The sequence below is a fragment of the Delphinus delphis genome, chromosome X, assembly GCF_949987515.2.
Source record: "Delphinus delphis chromosome X, mDelDel1.2, whole genome shotgun sequence".
NCBI lineage: Eukaryota > Metazoa > Chordata > Mammalia > Artiodactyla > Delphinidae > Delphinus > Delphinus delphis.
In genome coordinates, this window is record NC_082704.1 from 23,265,731 (window position 1) to 23,284,687 (window position 18,957).

At 35.7% G+C, this 18,957-nt stretch overlaps 1 protein-coding gene across 7 annotated transcripts in view; it reads left to right on the forward strand.

Annotated features, from left to right (window-relative positions):
- THOC2 (THO complex subunit 2) overlaps positions 1 to 18,957 on the forward strand; it is a 102,781-nt gene that overhangs the window by 11,597 nt on the left and 72,227 nt on the right. For all 7 annotated transcript variants that reach the window (XR_009517971.1, XR_009517973.1, XR_009517972.1 and 4 more), the window contains exons 2-7: positions 2,764 to 2,822; positions 6,864 to 6,955; positions 9,123 to 9,174; positions 13,271 to 13,341; positions 14,208 to 14,329; positions 14,872 to 15,005. Coding sequence is in view for 4 of the 7 variants with exons in the window: in XM_060001960.1 (XP_059857943.1) it covers positions 2,764 to 2,822; positions 6,864 to 6,955; positions 9,123 to 9,174; positions 13,271 to 13,341; positions 14,208 to 14,329; positions 14,872 to 15,005 (530 nt within the window). In the remaining 3 variants the exon portion in view is untranslated. The remainder of the gene's footprint in view (positions 1 to 2,763; positions 2,823 to 6,863; positions 6,956 to 9,122; positions 9,175 to 13,270; positions 13,342 to 14,207; positions 14,330 to 14,871; positions 15,006 to 18,957) is intronic.

Genomic DNA, 18,957 nt, shown 5'->3' on the forward strand with positions numbered 1-18,957 from the left:
CATGTGTAGATTCCAGATGAGAGGGATTTTCCAGTTTCTTTTTTTCCGGAAACTGGCACTCTCTTGCATTCTCTGGTGTCCATCTGTTGTACCATGGGTCCTGTGAAGCAGCAGCACAGCACCCAGCTCTTTTTGTTCTTAGTGGCTCCCAGGCAGCTGGAGTATGCTGGGTGCCATCAGTGCCCTAAGTCAGGCTAGACAGAAACCAGTCTCTCAGGCAGTCCCCCCTCCCCAAAGGCTGGGCTATTGGACACTCTTTTTTCTCCGTTGAGGGAGAGATTGCCAAGCTGTTGCCCACTCCCCCCCCCAACCAATCAGAATGTTAGAGGTATATATAGTCCAGTCTCCTCTTTCCCTCCTCAGGGAGAATTTGGGAATTGGGAATTTCCTCCCAGTTGTGTGGTGGTGTGCCAGGAGGAGGGACTATGGTGAAAGAGTGTGTTGTGTTTTCCTACGAGCTTTGATGCAGCTGGTTTAGTCCTCGCCTGGGATGCAGGAGCCTCTTAACTGGTTTCTGAATTTCTCGTAAAGGGAATTGGATATGTGTATTGTTGAGTTGTGTTTCTGTGGGAGGAAGGAAGGCCTGGGGCTTCCTATTTTGCCATCTTGCTGAGGTCACTCCTATCAAGGACATTCTTAAGTGAAACTGGCTTTTGTTTGTGAATGGTCATGAAATATATAATGAAACAGTTTGGTGACATCTTACATGAGACTGGCTATATTCTTTCCTTTGATTTCTTGATAATGAAGAATTCAATGAGACAGTTTGGTGCTACTGCCTTGATAAATGTTAAGGTGCTAACCGTCTTAACCTTCCTTTGCTTTTGAATTATTAGGGCAAATGTCATTACAGCAAAAGAAGGGAAATGAAGTCTTAGTATTATTATGAATATAGTTTTGAGCTTACAGAGCTCTAGAAAGTGTCTTGGGGATCAGGGGTTTGTGAACCACACTATCAGAACTGCTACTTTATCAAATTATAAGTTTTTTTCTATTCCTGATTTTCTAAAAGTCTTTTTAAAAAATAGTGAATGGAAGTTGAATTTTGTCAAATGTCTTTTATGCATAAAAGAACTTTTAGAAAATTAGGAATAGAACCTATTCCTGAATTATTGTGTTATTTTAAAAGTCAGTTTAATGTGGTGAGTTAATTTGAACCAACTTTGTGTATTTGGGATAAACCCACGTTAGCCTTGATGTATTTCAGTGTTTTTCCATTTATATATCTATCTCTCTATATTTAATACTACACATGTTTAAATACCATAAGTCACTATTATTATTATTCAGTTAATATTAAATTAGAATTACCTATATACTTAGCACTTTTTTCCCTCATTTCTTGCTGCAACTCTAAGGTTCTTTCTGGGATCATTTTTATCCCGCCTGAAGAATGTCCTCAAGCATTTCTTTTAGTATGTGAACTCAATTTTTATTAGTCTGAAGTTCAGTCCTTATTTTGTCTTTTCTTGGAACTGTGTTTTTTGGGTATAGAATTTTAGGTTGACAGGTACTTTGTTTTAGCACCTTGAATGTATCTTCCAGCTATCAAGTGTTCTTGTTGAGAAGTCATGAAGGTAATAATTGCCTTTTTTTCCTCAGGTGCTTAAATGATTTTGTCTTTGGTTTTCTGTAGTTTTACTATTGATATAACCAGATACGGATTTCACTTCAGTTCTGGAAAACTGAATTCTTAGCTATTATTTCTTCAAATACTGCTTTTGCCCTGTTCTCTCTTCTTTCTGGAATTCCAATTAAACATACCTCTTTTCACTGTATACTGTATATCTATCCTTTGCTGTATTTAAATTAGTGAAGAAATATTCACCATACAACAAGTATTTTTTTTAATTTTATGAAAAAATTTCAACTTTTTTTTTTAAACTTTGTTATAGGAAAAAAGTCTCAGATGAGAAAGTAGATATAATAGCTCCCCAATGAAATCATCAACCAACTTAAATATTTATCAACTGCTAACCAGTCTTGTTTCATCTATAACCCTACCCATTTTCCCATACTTTTGAAGTAAATATTTCATGTGTAGATATTTCAGCATCTATCGTTTAAAAAGTTATAAAATATTCCAGTTGACTCATAAATGTTAATTTTTAAAATATTTGTTTGAAACAGGATCCAAATAAGGAGCCATACACTGTGATCGATACATCTCTTAAGCCTTTTTCACCCTAAGGATCCCGCACCATCTTTTATTTTCCCTTGTAATATATTTGTTGAAGAGACTGGGCCATTGTCCTATAGAGTTTCTCACAGTTTGAATTTAAGTTATTGCCCCCCCCCCCCTTTAAAGACAACTTCATAGGTGGTGGTGTATTCTTGTATATCAGGATCAGGAGGCACATAATATCTGATTGTCTTTTGTGATGTGAACAGCCATTAATAGATGCCTAGATCCTTTAATTTATTAGGGACCTTAAAATGGTGCTGTTCTAATTCTACCATTCCTTTGTTTGTTAGCTGAAATACTAACAGAGGCATTTCTTATTAACTATTCGTTCATATACAAAAGGCAGAATAAGTGCTTGATTTTCATTCTTTTATTTACCAGTTTTCAAAATAATGACTTGATTCACTAGCATCCTCCAGTTCTGACCAATTAGGGTTTATAGGTTTATTTAAATTATAAACTAATAGATTTAAAAATATCTGATACATTTCCAGATATTTTTAGTTGATATAATTTGCTCTATAAGGATTATCTATGTTAGGATTAGAAATTAATACAGATTGTTTGTTTTATTCTAGTTTGCATTTATGCCGGATCCTCAGTGAAAATAAAAGCCATGATAGTTCAACTTCTAGAGGTAAGACTTCTAAAAGTATCATAGGACTTCCCTGGTGGCACAGTGGTTAAGAATCCTCCTGCCAATGCAGGGGGCATGGGTTTGATCCCTGGTCCGGGAAGATCCCACATGCCATGGAGCAACTAAGCCCGTGCGCCACAACTACTGAGCCTGCACTCTAGAGCCCGCGAGCCACAACTACTGAAGCCCGCGCACCCTATCACCTGTGCACCACAACTACTGAGCCCACGTGCCACTACTGAAGCCTGCGCAATCTAGGGCCCATGTGCTGCAACTACTGAGCCTGCTTGCTGTAGCTACTGAAGCCTGCATGCCTAGAGCCTGTGCTCTGCAACAAGAGAAGCCACCACAATGAGAAGCCCATGCACCCCCATGAAGAGTAGCCCCCTCTCGCCACAGCTAGAGAAAGCCTGCGCGCTGCAACAAAGACCCAACGCAGCCCAAAAAAAAATAAATAAATAAAGTATCATAGCTATTATTTTTGGCTTGGTCAAAATTAATAAATATCCTGTTTTCCATTAAATTTTATGAATAAAAGCAAAAGGTCTAAGATATTCACATTATATAAAGCTTTTATATGAATATATTAGAATTGAGATTAAAACTATAGTTATAGTAAGACTATATATCTCTTTATATGGTTGTCTTTTGACCTGCATAATAGTCATATAACGTTGCTTGGCTTTTATAATTGTAACATGGTATATTTACCTACATTTCAGCAGTGGCTAGCTGTAGTAAAACTTACACAGGCTAGGTATCAATCATAAACAGAAGAGAAGAGCTAGCACGGAAAAAAAAAACTATTCTGATCTTTTTGGCACTAGGAAACTTCCAGAAACTGAGGTTCAGTGTTTTTACTAAAGCTGGTTATGTTTAGGTGGTATCTGGGGATCTTGTTAAAGGTAGTGTCATGGAAAACATTAAAAGGAACAGAGTTGTTTACTACTGCATATCACAAATATGGTATATTAAGTAAAATGTTATTAAACAGGGTGTAAATTTTTAGTTATGTTAATTTTAAAGGACTTGCTATTTAACTTTCATTAATTTAGAATTAGGTATATGGGGCTTCCCTGGTGGCGCAGTGGTTGAGAGTCCACCTGCCGATGCAGGGGACACAGGTTCATGCCCCGGTCTGGGAAGATCCCACATGCCGTGGAGCGGCTGGGCCCATGAGCCATGGCTGCTGAGCCTGCGCGTCCGGAGCCTGTGCTCCGCAACGGGAGAGGCTGCAACAGTGAGAGGCCCACATAACGCAAAAAAATAAAAAATAAAAAAAATAAATAAAATTAGGTATATGGATTTAGAAAAGGAGGGGCAAAAACAAAAGCAGTAATGCCCAGTAAGTTTAAAGCATTTTCATGTGTAGCTTTCATTGGGGATAGAACCCATAACATTTTTTTTTTTCAAATCTGGAAAAATAATTTATAGTCAATATTCTATTTTAAATAAAAAAATATGAGATAATTTTCTGTAGATAAGTTTACTTTTATCAGAAATTAAATATTACCTTAATATGAGCCCTTGCCTACTTCCTCAGTGCATAACACTCTTTGGCTGATATCTGCCAACAATCAAGCTTTGGTCTGAGGGCCCCAGTAGGTAGTCCATGCAGGGAATTGAATGTTGTTTCTTCAGAATTTCCTTCGTCTATCTCAGGAGGATTGAGTTTGGGTGGTGTTCCTTGTGCCCTTTTTTCCCTTTGTGCCTCTCCCTCAAATTGATTTCATTTCAGGCAGGCAGTTTCCCTTGCACACGCTGCTTCTCCTTGTTCTTTTTATAAGTCTCTTTCCCACACCCCCATAAAATAACGTTGTAAGGATGGCTGATAAACATGAGTAGTCTTAGTGATATTCGACATAACCAAGAACTAGTGTCTAAAATGTTCAAATTCCACAAAGAATGTCTAGAAGTCCCTTTTACTTGTGGCTGTTCTTAAAGCTGCTTTTTCTGAAACGTTAGCATTTATTCTTTTCTGTGTAATTATAAGGGTTGTAAGTTTTCCTCCCCATTGTAAATGTAAAGTTTTTCAGCTTTAGTGTAGATTTTGCAGGGCTTTTTCAGCTTTAGTGTAGATTTTGCAGGGCTTTTTTGCAGGGCTTTCAGCTTTAGTGTAGATTCTGCAGGGCTTTGTGGATTTTGCAGGGCTAGCCACTTAAATGGTCATTTAAATAACATGTGAATTGGGGACTGTCTTTGCTACTTTGTGGATTACATTGTGATTGTTTTTATGTCACTTAGTGTCAGCAAGATGACCTGGGCCATTTGTTCTCTACTTTAATCTCCTTTGATTAAGATTAGAATTCCCTCAGCCCCTGTGAGCCCATATTCTTACGGGAATTTAGTTTATGATGCTCAGCTGTTTTGTGCTTCTAAGAGTGATTGCTTTTTAAAAAATCTTAGTTAACTGGATAACTTCAAATGGCTATTATTCGTTATAAAAGCATTTTATTAATGGAAATTGAAAGCATGAAATTGACCTCATATTCCTACCGTACTAACAGAAATTTTTCCTTTGCATTTTAGTTTTTATATAGTTTACTATAAGCATAATGAAGGCATATTTGTGAAAAAGGTAGAATATATTTAATGGATTCTTCATAAGGAATTGGGATAATCTGGCTGTATTTCTTTTGTGAATAATTTAATGGACGAATTTACTTCATTGTAAAATACTATTTTCATTGTTTAAAGGGGGATTGATAAACGTTTTGATTTCTGTTATGTTCCGTTTTTGTGGCTAGTAGTAGACCAAAGGAGAAGATTTTTAAATATTTGATTTCTCTTTTAACTTTTTATTTTTTGGCCGCGCTGCACAGCTTACAGGATCTCAGTTCCCCGACCAGGGATTGAACCCCGGCCACAGCAGTGAAATCACCGAATCCTAACCACTAGAACACCAGGGAACTCCCAGATATTTGATTTCTTAACTTGTTATATTGCCCTGAAAGATTTTTTGATTTATTTCAAAAGTGGATTATAAATTGACTTTATTTTACATTAATGTTTTTAGAGCTACTTGTTTTCCTACTTTTAATGAGAGGAAGGAGATAAAGATTTTAGTGTATGGGACTAAAGAAAAAGGTGGCTGAAAGGAGGTGTTCACCTGACCATTAACTCCTCCCCCCTCCTCAAATTCCTTCTCCAGGAAAGGGGGGCTATGCTGATTAATAGTGAATGAGACTACTGTACATGTGGTTGACAGTTCTCATAGGACTGATGTTTTATGTGTGTATGTACATATGTAACTACGATCATCCCTTAGTATCTGCAGGGGATTGGTTCCAGGAGCCCCCTCTGATACCAAAATCTGAGGATCCTCAAGTCCCTTATATAAAATGGCATTGTACAGTGACTAAAGTCAGCCCTCCGTATCTGTGGATGCAGAACCTATGGATACAGAAGGCTGAATGTATTTTAGTTTGAATTCTGATGGAAATAGAGGAGAAAATGAGATTTTGGGGAGAAATTTCTCTGACAGTAGGATATGGGTAAAATTAAATTTTATATTTACTGCTATTCCTTATCTGTTGTCAGTGTAGCCCTGCGATTGAATTGACTATAATCTGAATATAGTTAGAAAAACCTGTGAATCTCCTGGCGAGAAGAATGGTTAGTTTATATTCACTTGCTAGAGTTCTATGCACTCATTAAAAATAATTTCGTAGACTTTGGTAGCACGAGAAAATGCTTTTAGAAATGTTTGTCAGGTAATCAGAATGCCAAATGATGTAAACTATGAATGCAAGTATGTAAAATATGTAGACATATAGAAAAAGATTGCAAGGAAGTGCTCAAGCAGTAGTTATGTTATAGTAGTGGAGTCAAGGTTAACTTTTTTCTACTCTAAGTATTGTTTTTGTGAAAATAAAAGGAAAAAGTCTGCTAGAGAGAAGCATTAGAAGTATAGTTTTCTTAATCATTATTGATGTTTATAATAATTCCGAGAAGTAGGAAATACGTAGATCTTCCCCTAGAGAGTCTACCTTTCATGTTCAAGAGACTGTGTCATTATACTCTTTCTTTTATGTTTGACAGATTTCCAGCAAGCTCTTTATGAGTTATCATGCCATGTCATTAAAGGAAATCTAAAGCATGAACAGGCATCTAATGTTCTTAATGACATTAGTGTAAGTATATATATGTTTTTTAAATTTGATAATTGTTACATATTTCTTTTTGCCTTTGATGCAAGGATCCCTGACGTGTATAACTTGTGTTTCATTTTATTCAAAATTATAGTAGTGAATGTTTTAAGATAATATTGGTAAGCCATTGTTGCTAGACAGAAATATAGGTATTTTAATCTTTTTCTCTGGTTGTGAGTAGAGCAGGAAATATTACGTAAGCTGGGAGGACAAAAAAAAAAAGCTCCTATAAAAAAATAATTTGGTTAGACTGTTCTCCCAGTATAGCATAACAAGGCATTTTCTTTTGTTTGTGGTTATGTTTAGAAATTGAATGTATTAAAAAAATTGAGGATTAAATTATTTTAAATTGAGGTTGTATGATTCTAATGTTTGCTTGATGCTAATTTTCCTGTTGTTTGTTGTTTGCTTTAGAAAATAACTAGATTTTTCCCTAACCTTTAAGTGGATATTCTGTTTCACTCTTTTATTTATTAGAAAATTTAAGTTAGATTCAGACCAGATACTTTCCATGGTTGTTTGGTATTTGAATTGAAAGATGAACTCTCAAATTGTAAGGGTGTTTATTGTAAAGCAGGAGTTAAGTTTCATTTTATTACAAGTGGTGTATTATTATATTATTATTAGGCTGGGTTTTACACTTGTATAAATAAAATTATCTGCCCAGTTGAGAACAGCTTTCATAATAAGTATTATTGAGGTGGTACCTGGAGTTTCTTGATGTCAGTATGAATTTCCCCTGTGCTGCTTTAAGCTTCTGTAGCCTTTTTCTTTGTATGATTTTTGTGCTTTCCCGAGGATGGTCTTAAGGACTTTCTATGTTTAGTAGTTGTGATTTTTCCCCCCCCTCATGTTGAGATGTATTTGAACAGTAGAGGTTCAATATGAGTTTCTCCTTTACCTCTCAACTGTCTCTATCTGATTAGCTTGTGTTGGAGTAGTCTATTTCTTCAACAACTAATATTCCATGTTTGAAAACTCTTGTCTTGCTCTATTGTTTTGGAGCACTTGCATTCAAGTAGACATAGCCAAATTTCATAGCCCTTAAGAAGAGACTAATGTCTGATCGGCAATGAAGGTTATTTCATTCTGTAAATTGGGCATCAGTATAGGGTTTAGTGTGTTAATGGAATTTGATTCTAATACTTTTCACATTTATTGAAAATGAATAGTCCAAATGAACTTAATGTGTGTTTTGTTCTTACTTAGCTTCTCTTTCTTTGAGTCCTTAGTGATATATATACTTCTGCAGCTGGATTCTTTGTCGTGGCTAGATTCTCATAGTCCTATATTGCACTGTCCCATATCTTAGCCACAGAAACATATCTTGTCTGTCTCTTACAGCTACCAGTTTTTTCTTTAGAATTATATTTCTTTCCTTTACTCTCTGAAAGTAGGCTAATTTTAGGGTTGCTATAGTGCCAGCAAACTAATTGCAATAATTGAACTATGATCCTTACTAATGGAAAATGGCTCTAAAATTGGGTGTGGGAGTGGGAAGTCAGGAGACAAATCTAGGATAAATGCTGAAGTATTCATCCAGAAATGAGGGGAGAGTTTCGGGTCAGTTTCTCCAAAGGCTGCAAACATCAGTGCATGAAGAAAATAAAGATAGATTTTTGGTAATTATTTTCATCTTCAGAGAATCTTGAGTTATGAGACAACAGCTTGTAATTATTATTGCATTTTTTAGATTTTTGTTCTGATAATACTATGATCTTTGCATAGATCAGTGTTGACTCAGGCATGAGCACAACATTTAAAGTTTTAGATGAAAAATGTACCATATTTAACAGTCTTGCTTTAGGTAGGTGTAAGGTACTCCAAATTCCAGTGGTTTCTGACATGAAACTTCACTGGAAAAATGTTACTCATTTGTGTTCTTTATTATTTCCTGAGGTGCTTGTTTTAAGTTTCTTTTTTTTTTTAACTCAAGTTATTTCATGGTAGACATTTAAACATTTTTTTCAACCATTATCTCCCTCTTAATTTTCTCTATATTATGAAACTTGAAAACTTTTATTTGTCAACATAGTGGTATTAGGGTTTTGTTTTTAAGTTTTACTGAAGAGTGTTTTTCTGAAACCATAATAATTGCTAGTGTGCTATTCTAGTATTTACTATGAATAATTGTATTTTTTAAAATTAGGAATTTCGTGAGGATATGCCCTCCATTCTTGCCGACGTATTCTGCATATTAGGTAGGTATTAATAAGCCTTTATTTCACCTGTAAAAAGTGTTGTTTGGTAAATTAATGTACTGTGTTAAATAAAATGCTGTCTTTCAAACTGCGGATTTTACAAATGTTTCTACAAATCTAGAATATATGTATATTTTACTTTACAGGGAATATATATTATAAGTCAGATGTGAGTTTAATTACTATTTATAAGCTAGCTTTAAATAGTTTTAGTTTATAATTCAAATAGTTTGAGTGTTTCAGAATGTATCTTTATATAAAATTGAGCTAAATTAAGTCATTTCAAGTAAAAAGGCCAAGTTTTCTGAAGATAAGTTAGTCTGAATTATTCAGATTTTAGTAACCACCTAATTAATATTATTCAGTGCAGATTATCAATGAATGTCAGAATCTCAAACTTAGGATACTCAAGAGGTATTTACTTTACTATTGTACTCTTTTGATTCTTCTTAATTTTAGAGAGAGCAAGAAGAGCCAAAGTAATCAAAAGTACTTTTGTTTTGAGGATGAGAAACCAACTTTGGAAATAGCAGCTTCTCTATTTGTCCAGAATAAATAAGAATTCATGCAAGATAAGAAAGGAATATTTCTTTGACTTAGAACAAAAGGTAGTGTCCCTCCATGGGAGGCATGGATTTAAAAAATAATGTATATTACAAATTTATTTCTCTGATTTTAAATCTGAATTAAAGTATCTTTGAGCACAGTTTTCCTCATCAGTCTTATGCTTTCTGTAACTTTGACCTGTTAGAAAACATTACCAAACATTATAATATTCGCTTTAAAATATGAGTTATCCTCTGAGACTTTGTCAAGTTGGAATGAATTACTTTAGCTCATTAATCTTAACTCTTAGAATTAGATAGGTTACTTAAATGTCTTACTGAGAATCCCAAATTTGACTGCAACAAATCTAAATGTCTGGTCCTTGATCCTTCAGGACGTTTAAGATTTTATAACAACAGTAAGGTTGGGAACAGGTCAAAATGTGTGTGGACCGTGAGTGATAAATGAAAAGACCATTGACTGGTGACCGTATGTCCCCTTTTTGTTTTGTTCTCCTGGCGTAATTATTAATTGTGCCTTCTTTCAATCTTAAAACTATCCTGGTTTAGATGATAAAGTATTTGTTCATGCTGTCTATTGGATTGATTGATTTATGCCAACAACAAAAACCTTTTAAGCTTAATTTTTAGAGCAGGCACTAAAGATATTATATTATGTTACTAATAAATATAACACGAGACAGGTTTCAATTTAGAAAATTGTTTGTTTTTACTATAAATTTGTAAGACTTAAAGAGTGATTTGTAGGTACCATTGTGTGGAAGCTGTTATTCATTGATAGTGTCAGGAGTACATTTTATATCTTTCTTTGGGTAATCGTCAATTATCAGCTTACTAGTAAGTTCTAGTAATTTTTTATATTGACTTATTTTATTAGGATATATTTTCCCTTCATAGTTATTTAGTTATATAATATGAATTATTATTACAAGTCATTGCTTTTTACTAGTAACATGAATTCATGAAGATGATGTTTGGTTGCTCTTGGGAAATTTCTTTTAGCCTATCCAGTCCATTTTTACAAGCAGGATCAGGACGGCAAACTTGGAAAGAGAATTTCCCTCACCTGCCCCCTCACTCACGTACCCCCACCCTTGGCAGAAAAAAAAATGATCCAAGGGTGACCCCAGACCGAGGTAGGGGAATAGGAGTGAGAACGTGAGCTACCTCTAATAATGATGATGATAATTATAATGATGATCACAGTAATAATAATGTAGGTGCCATTTTGGAGCACCTTCTGTATGTTAAGCATTTAATTTCATTTAAATCCTCACAGCATTCTGTAAAGTAGATACATGGATCAGAAAATCGAAGCTCAGAAAAGTGATTTTTCAAGGCCACACAACTAGTATAAGGCAGGGTTTGAACCTGGGTTTTTTTGGTTCTAGAGTCCATGATCTTTCTAGTGTATCATGTTATCTTTCTAATATTTTAACAGGTATAAGAGAAATCAGTGCTGTACTTCCCTGGTTAAGATAACAATTTCCTTTAAAAGATTAATCATGTAAGGGTGAGGGGGCCTGAGAGCTATATTAACCCGAAAGGAGAGTCTGATGTGACTTGATGCACTGATGGGACCTCTGAGCTGGGTTAGGTGGTTGGTGATACTGGGCCTAGAGATGGAAATGGCTGAGGGCTTTTTAGGAAAATCAGAGGGAAATTAAAGAAAACTTACTAGGTGCTGATTTGGGGTTGAGGAGTCAGAAATAATGAATAAATAATGAATGATTTCGTAAGTTAGAACAAAAAGAATAAAGAAAACAGGGAAAGCATAATTGGAATAGTAGAGTCCTATATTGATTATTGAGATAGTTTAGCCAAGAAATTTACTGAGGTCCCATTAAGCATTTCCTAATATGGTCAGAACCCAGAGAGTTAATCAGGTCCGATGGCTGAGAGGAGAGTAGACTTTACTTGAAGAGGATGAACGTGCTACCCAAATGCTCTCATCTTGGGGACTTTGGAGGTAGATCTTAGGGACTGTAGGGCCTTTGAGGGTAGATGGATATTGGTTAAAAGAATAGGCCCACTTTAGTCCTGACCCCTCAAGATCAGTATCCTTGAAGTTCTAGGCTGAGGAGGGACCAGAAGACTAGATAATGAGGAGACAACTAGGAGTCCCTGGAAGGGATTGTTGAGATACACACAGATTAAAAGTCTTATTGATAGATTGAGATTGTACTGCAATTTACATTGTATAAATTACACCCTGAAATTCCCTTAATACGCTTGAGCTGACTGTGTGCTTAGCTGTAGTTGCCAGAATATTGGGAGATGGCACTGTCCAAGAAGGAAAAGTGGAGAAGGCCCCGGAAAATATGGATGTGTTTAATGATAGGTCCTCTTCTCTTTTGATTCTTAGTGATGGCAGTAGAAAGTAAACTGAAGCAAAGCAGTTGTAGGATGTCTGTCTGGGGGAGCCCTAGAACTTTTAGAGGGCAATTTTTATTACATCACTAAAATTGGTGCCGTTTTCTATAGCACATTCTAAATATGAATTGACTTTAAAAATAAGGTAATGGTGTGTAATCAGTTAAAACAATCCTGAGATCAATTTTGTAATCCTGCTAATCCTGGTTGAAGTTTTTGATGCTTACCATTTAGAGCTAATTGTTTATTTCCTCTATACTTTAGATCAGAAAATTGTTTGACAAATTTTTTGAATAATGTACTGAAACTCAAGGAGGTCTCAGTTTTTTAAAAAAATATTTCAGTAGGAAGAAAATGAAAATCTTGAGTGAAGTTTTGTTTGCTGACTAGAATTGTAATTCAAAATAGGATGTTAAAAATACCTTTTAATACAGTTTTCATAGAGTTGGTGACCAAGTAGCTTGGTTAGAACATGGTACCAAGGTGGCCAAAGTCAAGGGTTTGATCTTCTGAGTAATAGGATCTTTAGTATTAGAAGAGATCTTCGTTGTCACCCAGTTCAGCTTTTTACCTTAGCATCTCTGACATGTGGTTGTTTAAACTTTGCTTGAATGTTTCCCTTTTTTTTGGCCGTTCTGCGTGGCTTGTGGGATCTTAGTTCCCCAACTAGGGATTGAACCCTGGCCCTTGGCAGTGAAAGCGCCAAGTCCTAACCACTGGACCACCAGGGAATTCCCTAATGTTTCCATTTTTGAAAACAGTATTTTTTGGAAGCTTTGTTGCTTGCAGTGCCTTAGCACATAGCTCCATAATCAACTTACCATTTTATGGATATGCCATTGGTCACAAGGTCAGTTTTTCAGTATGAGGAGAAATTATAAGTATTTATATAAGTTTTTAATAAGTATTTATAAATTATAAGTATTTATAATTTATAATATAATAATTTATAATATATAATTTATAAAATTTATAAATCTTTAAGTATTCATATGCACATGAAGGACTGCTTATGCTTACCACAGTTTAAATTTTTTCCCCAAATTCAGAATGAGGAGTTTTAAATTTAGCTAGTTTTAAAGAAAACAGGTATCTTATTATAGTTGTGGAGTCTAGAAAAATCAAACTTTCATCTTTCTTTTTCTTCATCATTATAGATATTGAGACAAATTGTTTAGAAGAAAAAAGCAAGAGAGACTATTTTACACAATTGGTATTAACATGTTTGGTAAGTTTTAAAAAATACTTTCCATTTCTAAATTTTATGTGGAATGATTATAATCACAGATAATCATGTTAATGGAGGAGGGTATTGACATTCAGTTGACTGTTCATTATAAGGTGAGATTTGGGTTTTGAAATGGAATGCTTTGTAAAATTAGACATGCTAATTTTTTTCTATGAAATAGGCATGCTACCATATCACTTAAACTATCTATGCATAGAAAACCTCTGGTGATATTCCTGACCTAGTAAGTTCCTAACTAAGGAAAAGGTAAGCATCTATCAAGTGACTAGAAATGATATGGACAGCTTTTAAACTGAACAATTTTTCATAAACTGTTAGGCAAGGAGAAAAAGAATGGAGGTAGTTTAAAAATAATTAATTCTAGAGCTCATCATAATCATTGTCTAGCAAACCATTTTATGTTCATAAATTTAAAACCAAGGCGGAATGCCATTACTCAGACCTGGAAGAATGTCCTTGTCTTTGCTGCGAGGACAGACAATAGAATTTGACTTAAACAGTAGAAGCCAAAGAAGGCTGAAATGCTGCATTATCTTAAAGAAAATTCAGTTGACAGACTCAATTTTAATCAGAATTACATCTGTAGTTCTTGTCATTTTTAGGTTGTGTACAGCATGGCATATAATTTTTAGTGAAGTTTTAAAAAGCTGTATGTTTCAGTACTTGGAAAGTCATCATTTTTGTTAGATTGAAGTTCCAAGCCTTTTAATAAAGTTGTTGATGTATATATATAAGGTGATTTTAATATTCTTATTTGGGAAAATAATTTCGAATATGTTTTAATATTGTGAATGCATAGTTGGAATGCTGAGGAGTAAAATGGCCTTTAATATTTTTTAATACAGCATTTAGTTTCAGACACAGTTCTGAAGGAACGCTTGGATCCAGAAACATTGGAATCGTTAGGGCTTATCAAACAATCACAGCAATTCAATCAAAAGTCAGTTAAAATCAAGACAAAACTCTTGTAAGTACATGTATTTTTATGTTGCAGATCAAGTACCTGAGCATGCTTTTTAGTTCTCATGTTGAATACTAGAAGTTTCTAAAGGCGTTTTGAAGATTTTTGTTGTTGTTGCTGTTAGCATGTGTCTTGTGTTTTTTCCTTTTAAGAGTAGCCTATGGTTATTGAGTCAGCAGTGAACTTTACCTGTGTGAAACCAATGTTAATTTTTTTCCGTGTTAGAAGTTAAAATAATATTCAGTGCTTTTATTACTACCAATAAAATAATTTACAACTGTGGCTTTAAGGTATATTCTTGTCAATGATGGAAATAGTGTTATGTTATTAGCGATATCCTTTCCTTGTGTAATTAACATTGGGGTGTCCCTTAAGAATCACTGTTATTTTCTATCCTAAAAGATAGACAAAGAGGTAAACTTTCAACAACTGTTCTTATGATTGTTTTATATAAGAGAGTAAGAAAATTCAGTGAGAAGAATACAATACTCTTATGCAAGCTTGTTAATTGGAATTAATTTTATCTGCTTTATGATGTTTAATTTCAGTTATAAGCAGCAAAAATTTAATTTGTTAAGAGAAGAAAATGAAGGTTATGCCAAGCTGATTGCTGAATTGGGGCAAGATTTATCTGGAAATACTACTAGTGATTTAATCTTAGAAAATATCAAATCTTTAATAGGTAAGACGTATATCTATATATACTATATGTTACTAAGATAAATTTTTTTAACTGTTGAAGAATATCCATAAAGACGAAACTAGTGCATTCCCTATAGTTTTTTGTTTTTAAGTTAAGAAACGAGAGAAGTGTCTAGCTTGTACTTTTAAGATTGTTATCAGTAATAAAAAAATTTGGGATGATATTTATAAGAAATCTTGTTACTCTTACCTTTGTGTTTGTATTAGTTTCTGCTCTCTAGTATTTCTATCTTTAATTTTTAAGTATTTTCCAATAATTTTATGGAGGGCAGAAAATAAGTAAGCAAATGTGAAACTTTAATAAAATCTTCGGTGAACTCTTGAAACGTGGAGATGTTTAGTTCTTTTGAACTTGATTTTAAAAATACCGAGCAACTTTGATACACATTTTATTTTATTTTTACAACAGTCTGTTAAAGTAAGTGCAGATGTTGTAAAAGTGTAACAAATAGGAAAGTGTTACTTTCCCTACCTTTTAAATAGAATTTCTTTAGCATTGTTCTTTTTATTTGCATTGAGCATTTGGAGGAAATAGTTGGCTTCTATAGAAAGGAGGAATGAATGATAGAAAAATAGGGTACTCCTGATTTTTCAAGAATGGAAAGAGTTTTTGCTATTTGTTAGGTGTTATGCTATCTCAGGGAAGATTTTGCAACACCTAGATGTCTTAAGTTTTGAGACCTGTTGGAAAAGTCATATTTCCTGCTTCACTGGTTATATTTTAGAGGATGCTTATGCTCAATTCTCAGTTCTTTCTCTGTTTTTGAAATTTATGGATGAGAAAGAGAGAGGAGGTGTCCCAATCCTTATCCCCTTTCTCCAGTGGGGACCCAGATAAAACCAGTTTTACTACAGTAATTTTTGTTTTTAGCTTAAGCTTTTGGTGGCCAACAGGTATAGAGGTAAGGAGCTTTTAGTTTAAATTTACCCTTTTCTTTGAGGTAAGTCTAGTTCTGGCAGCTGATTTAGTCTCTTTGCTACTTTCTTCCATTGTCAAATTAACACCAAGACTGGCAGTCCCCTAAGGCTGCAGGGCTCTTGCTTACCTGTGTAGCAGTGACCCATTAAAAAAAAATCCTCCTGTAGGGTTTCCTTTCTGTTCTTTCCAGGGTAGGCTCTACATTTTTCCTGCAGAATTTTGATCTAGTTTGAGATGTTTGTCAGTACTGCCTTGCTATAAGTTTGTCTTTCCTTATATCCTGCCATGTACTCTCTTAAGATGGTATCCCCCACAAAAAAATTCTCTGCTGTATAAGGTCCTCACTTTTTTTTTTTTTTTTTTTTTACTTTATCTGCTTATTTGTTGACATCTCTTGTCTGGCCTTGTTTCTTCTATTTTTTTGTCCTTGTGAGTTTATACTTTTTTAGTCCTTTGTTATTTTGGGAACATTTCAAAGAGGGATTTTCTTGAAAGTGTGCTTTTATCTAACTGGGAAAAATGTATGCTGTGTACTTTCTTTTCTTGAACTTTGTCCCCATAGAGAACAGGTTATGTTACTGTCTCTGAAGAACAGTGTGACAGTCACAACTGCAAGCTCATAACTCACATGGATATTCCATGAGTATAAACAATTTGATTTCTTGGGCTAAACCTCTGTTCTAGTCCGTCGGGTGTGCTCCAAAGCACGCTAGCCCAGAAACACTCAAATGCCACCTCCGCAGTGTAGCCTTATATGGCCACCCCCCACCCCGACACTCCCTGTGGTTCACTGTCTTTCTTCTGAGCACTTAACACCATATAATGTGCACCGTATTTTATGCCACACCCCCACTGGAATGCAAGTAAGCTCCATGAGGACAAGGGTTTTTGTCTGTTTTGTTTAGTACCTCTAACCTCAGTGCCTGGTACGTAGGTGCTGGATAAATACTCATTGAAAAACGAATGAATGTTTCCCGCTTTCTAGTAGACTTTATAGTGATTCCTAGCCTCTTTTTTCCCTGACATGGAGGATTTGAGAAAGTTCATCTCCCTGGCTTAGTGTTTGTTTCTCTTTGACTAGCTGATTCCCTCCTCCCCCATTGTCTGAGAAAGGAATTTTTCATTGACATTAAAGTTGAGGTTAAGACTTCAATTCCAGTGAGTACTCACTCTTTAAGAGTTAGAATTTATCGGATTCCCCCTCAGTGCAGACTTCAGGTAGGCCTTGTCTCATCTGTCCAGAGCAGTTCACTAACATAGCATCCTGCTTTTCATGGCATCTTTGGATGAGTTTCCTCTTGTTTATTCCCATTGCTTTCTCTTTAGGAGCAACCTAGACAGATAATATCTTATACAAAGCTATCTCAGGTCTGATCTCCTTCACCAGCCATTGACAGAACTGATACCTGGTTTGGGAGGCATGCATTATTTAAAAAATAAATTTATTTATTTATTTGGCTGCGTTGGGTCTTCGTTGCTGCACGTGGGCTTTCTCTAGTTGTGTCGAGCAGGGGCTACTCTTCGTTGCAGTGCACGGGCTTCTCATTGCGGTGGCTTCTCTTGTGGAGCAAGGGCTCTAGGCTCGCAGGCTTCAGTACTTGTGGCACGTGGGCTCAGTAGTTGTGGCTTGTGGGCTCTCTAGAGCTCAGGCTCAGTAGTTGTGGCACATGGGCTTAGTTGTTCTGCGGCATGTGGGATCTTCCTGGACCAGGACTTGAACCCGTGTTCCCTGCATTGGCAGGCAGATTCTTAACCACTGTGCCACCAGGGAAGTCCCGAGGCATGCATTTTAGATACACTTATATTTCAGGGTACTTGGTCTGATCAGGAGAAATCCTTATTTATCATTCTATAGTTAAAAGATAGTCATTTGCTCCCTAAAAGATTCTGGCACATCAAAATGTTTATGTCCTAAATAAACAGTATGTCCTATCAGATAACCTTGGGCTGTTTACTGCAAGAAAGCAAGGAATAGGAACCATTATAAGTCTGCCTGGTGTTTGTCTGACAGTAAGCTTGAAAAACTTAACAGGAATGGATAGTGATTATTAGTCCCTTGAGCTGCCATATCATAGATGCCTCACAAATGATCCCTGCATCAAGATGGCAAAAAGCATCTTTTAGAAATTAGAGGAAAGGATATCAGAGATGGACTCTTTGGCCGTGCCACGTGGCTTGTGGGATCTTAGTTCCCTGACCAGGGATTGAACCTGGGCCCTCGGCAGTGAAGGCGTAGAGTCCTAACCACCGGACCGCCAGGGAATTCCCAAAGATGGACTCCTTTGATTGCTGAACTAAACTATAAGCACCCTACTCTTCTGAATGCCCTTCAAAAAAGTAATAGCTAGGTGTTCTTTTCTTTCTTCTAAATTAGTGGTCAGCAAACCTTTTCTGTAAAGGATGAGATAGTAAATATCTTTTTCCTTTTGGGTCACATGGTTTTTGTTGCAGCTACTCACTTTTGCCATTGTAGTGTGAGAGCAGCCATGGACAACATGTAAATAAATGAGTGAGTCTGTGTTCCAGCACAACTTTATTTACAAACATCGAATGTATTTGACCCATAGGCCATGGTATGCTGATCGCTGCTCTAAATCAGAAGTTCTGGCTAAAAATTAGTCATGGAGCTAGCTTACTTGTGTGTGTTTGTTTGTTTGTTTATTTATTTATTTAGCTGGCTGTGCTGGGTCTTAGTTGCGACACGTGGGATCGTTGCCACGTGCAGGATCTTTGTTGTTGTGTGTGGGATCTTCAGTTACGGCATGTGGGCTCTTAGTTGCAGCATGTGGGATCTAGTTCCCTGACCAGGGATCGAACCCGGGCCCCCTGCATTGGGACCGTGGTCTTATCCACTGGACCGTCAGGGAAGTTCCGAGTTTGGTTTTAGAGACTGAAAATGGTTCTTCCTGGTTTTGGGTTTAGTGGTCCAGGATCTTTTTGGCCTTGGCTCTCTGATCCTTTCCTTCTCACCCAGAATCAGAGCCCTCTTCACCAAACCTCAGGACCTTCATTT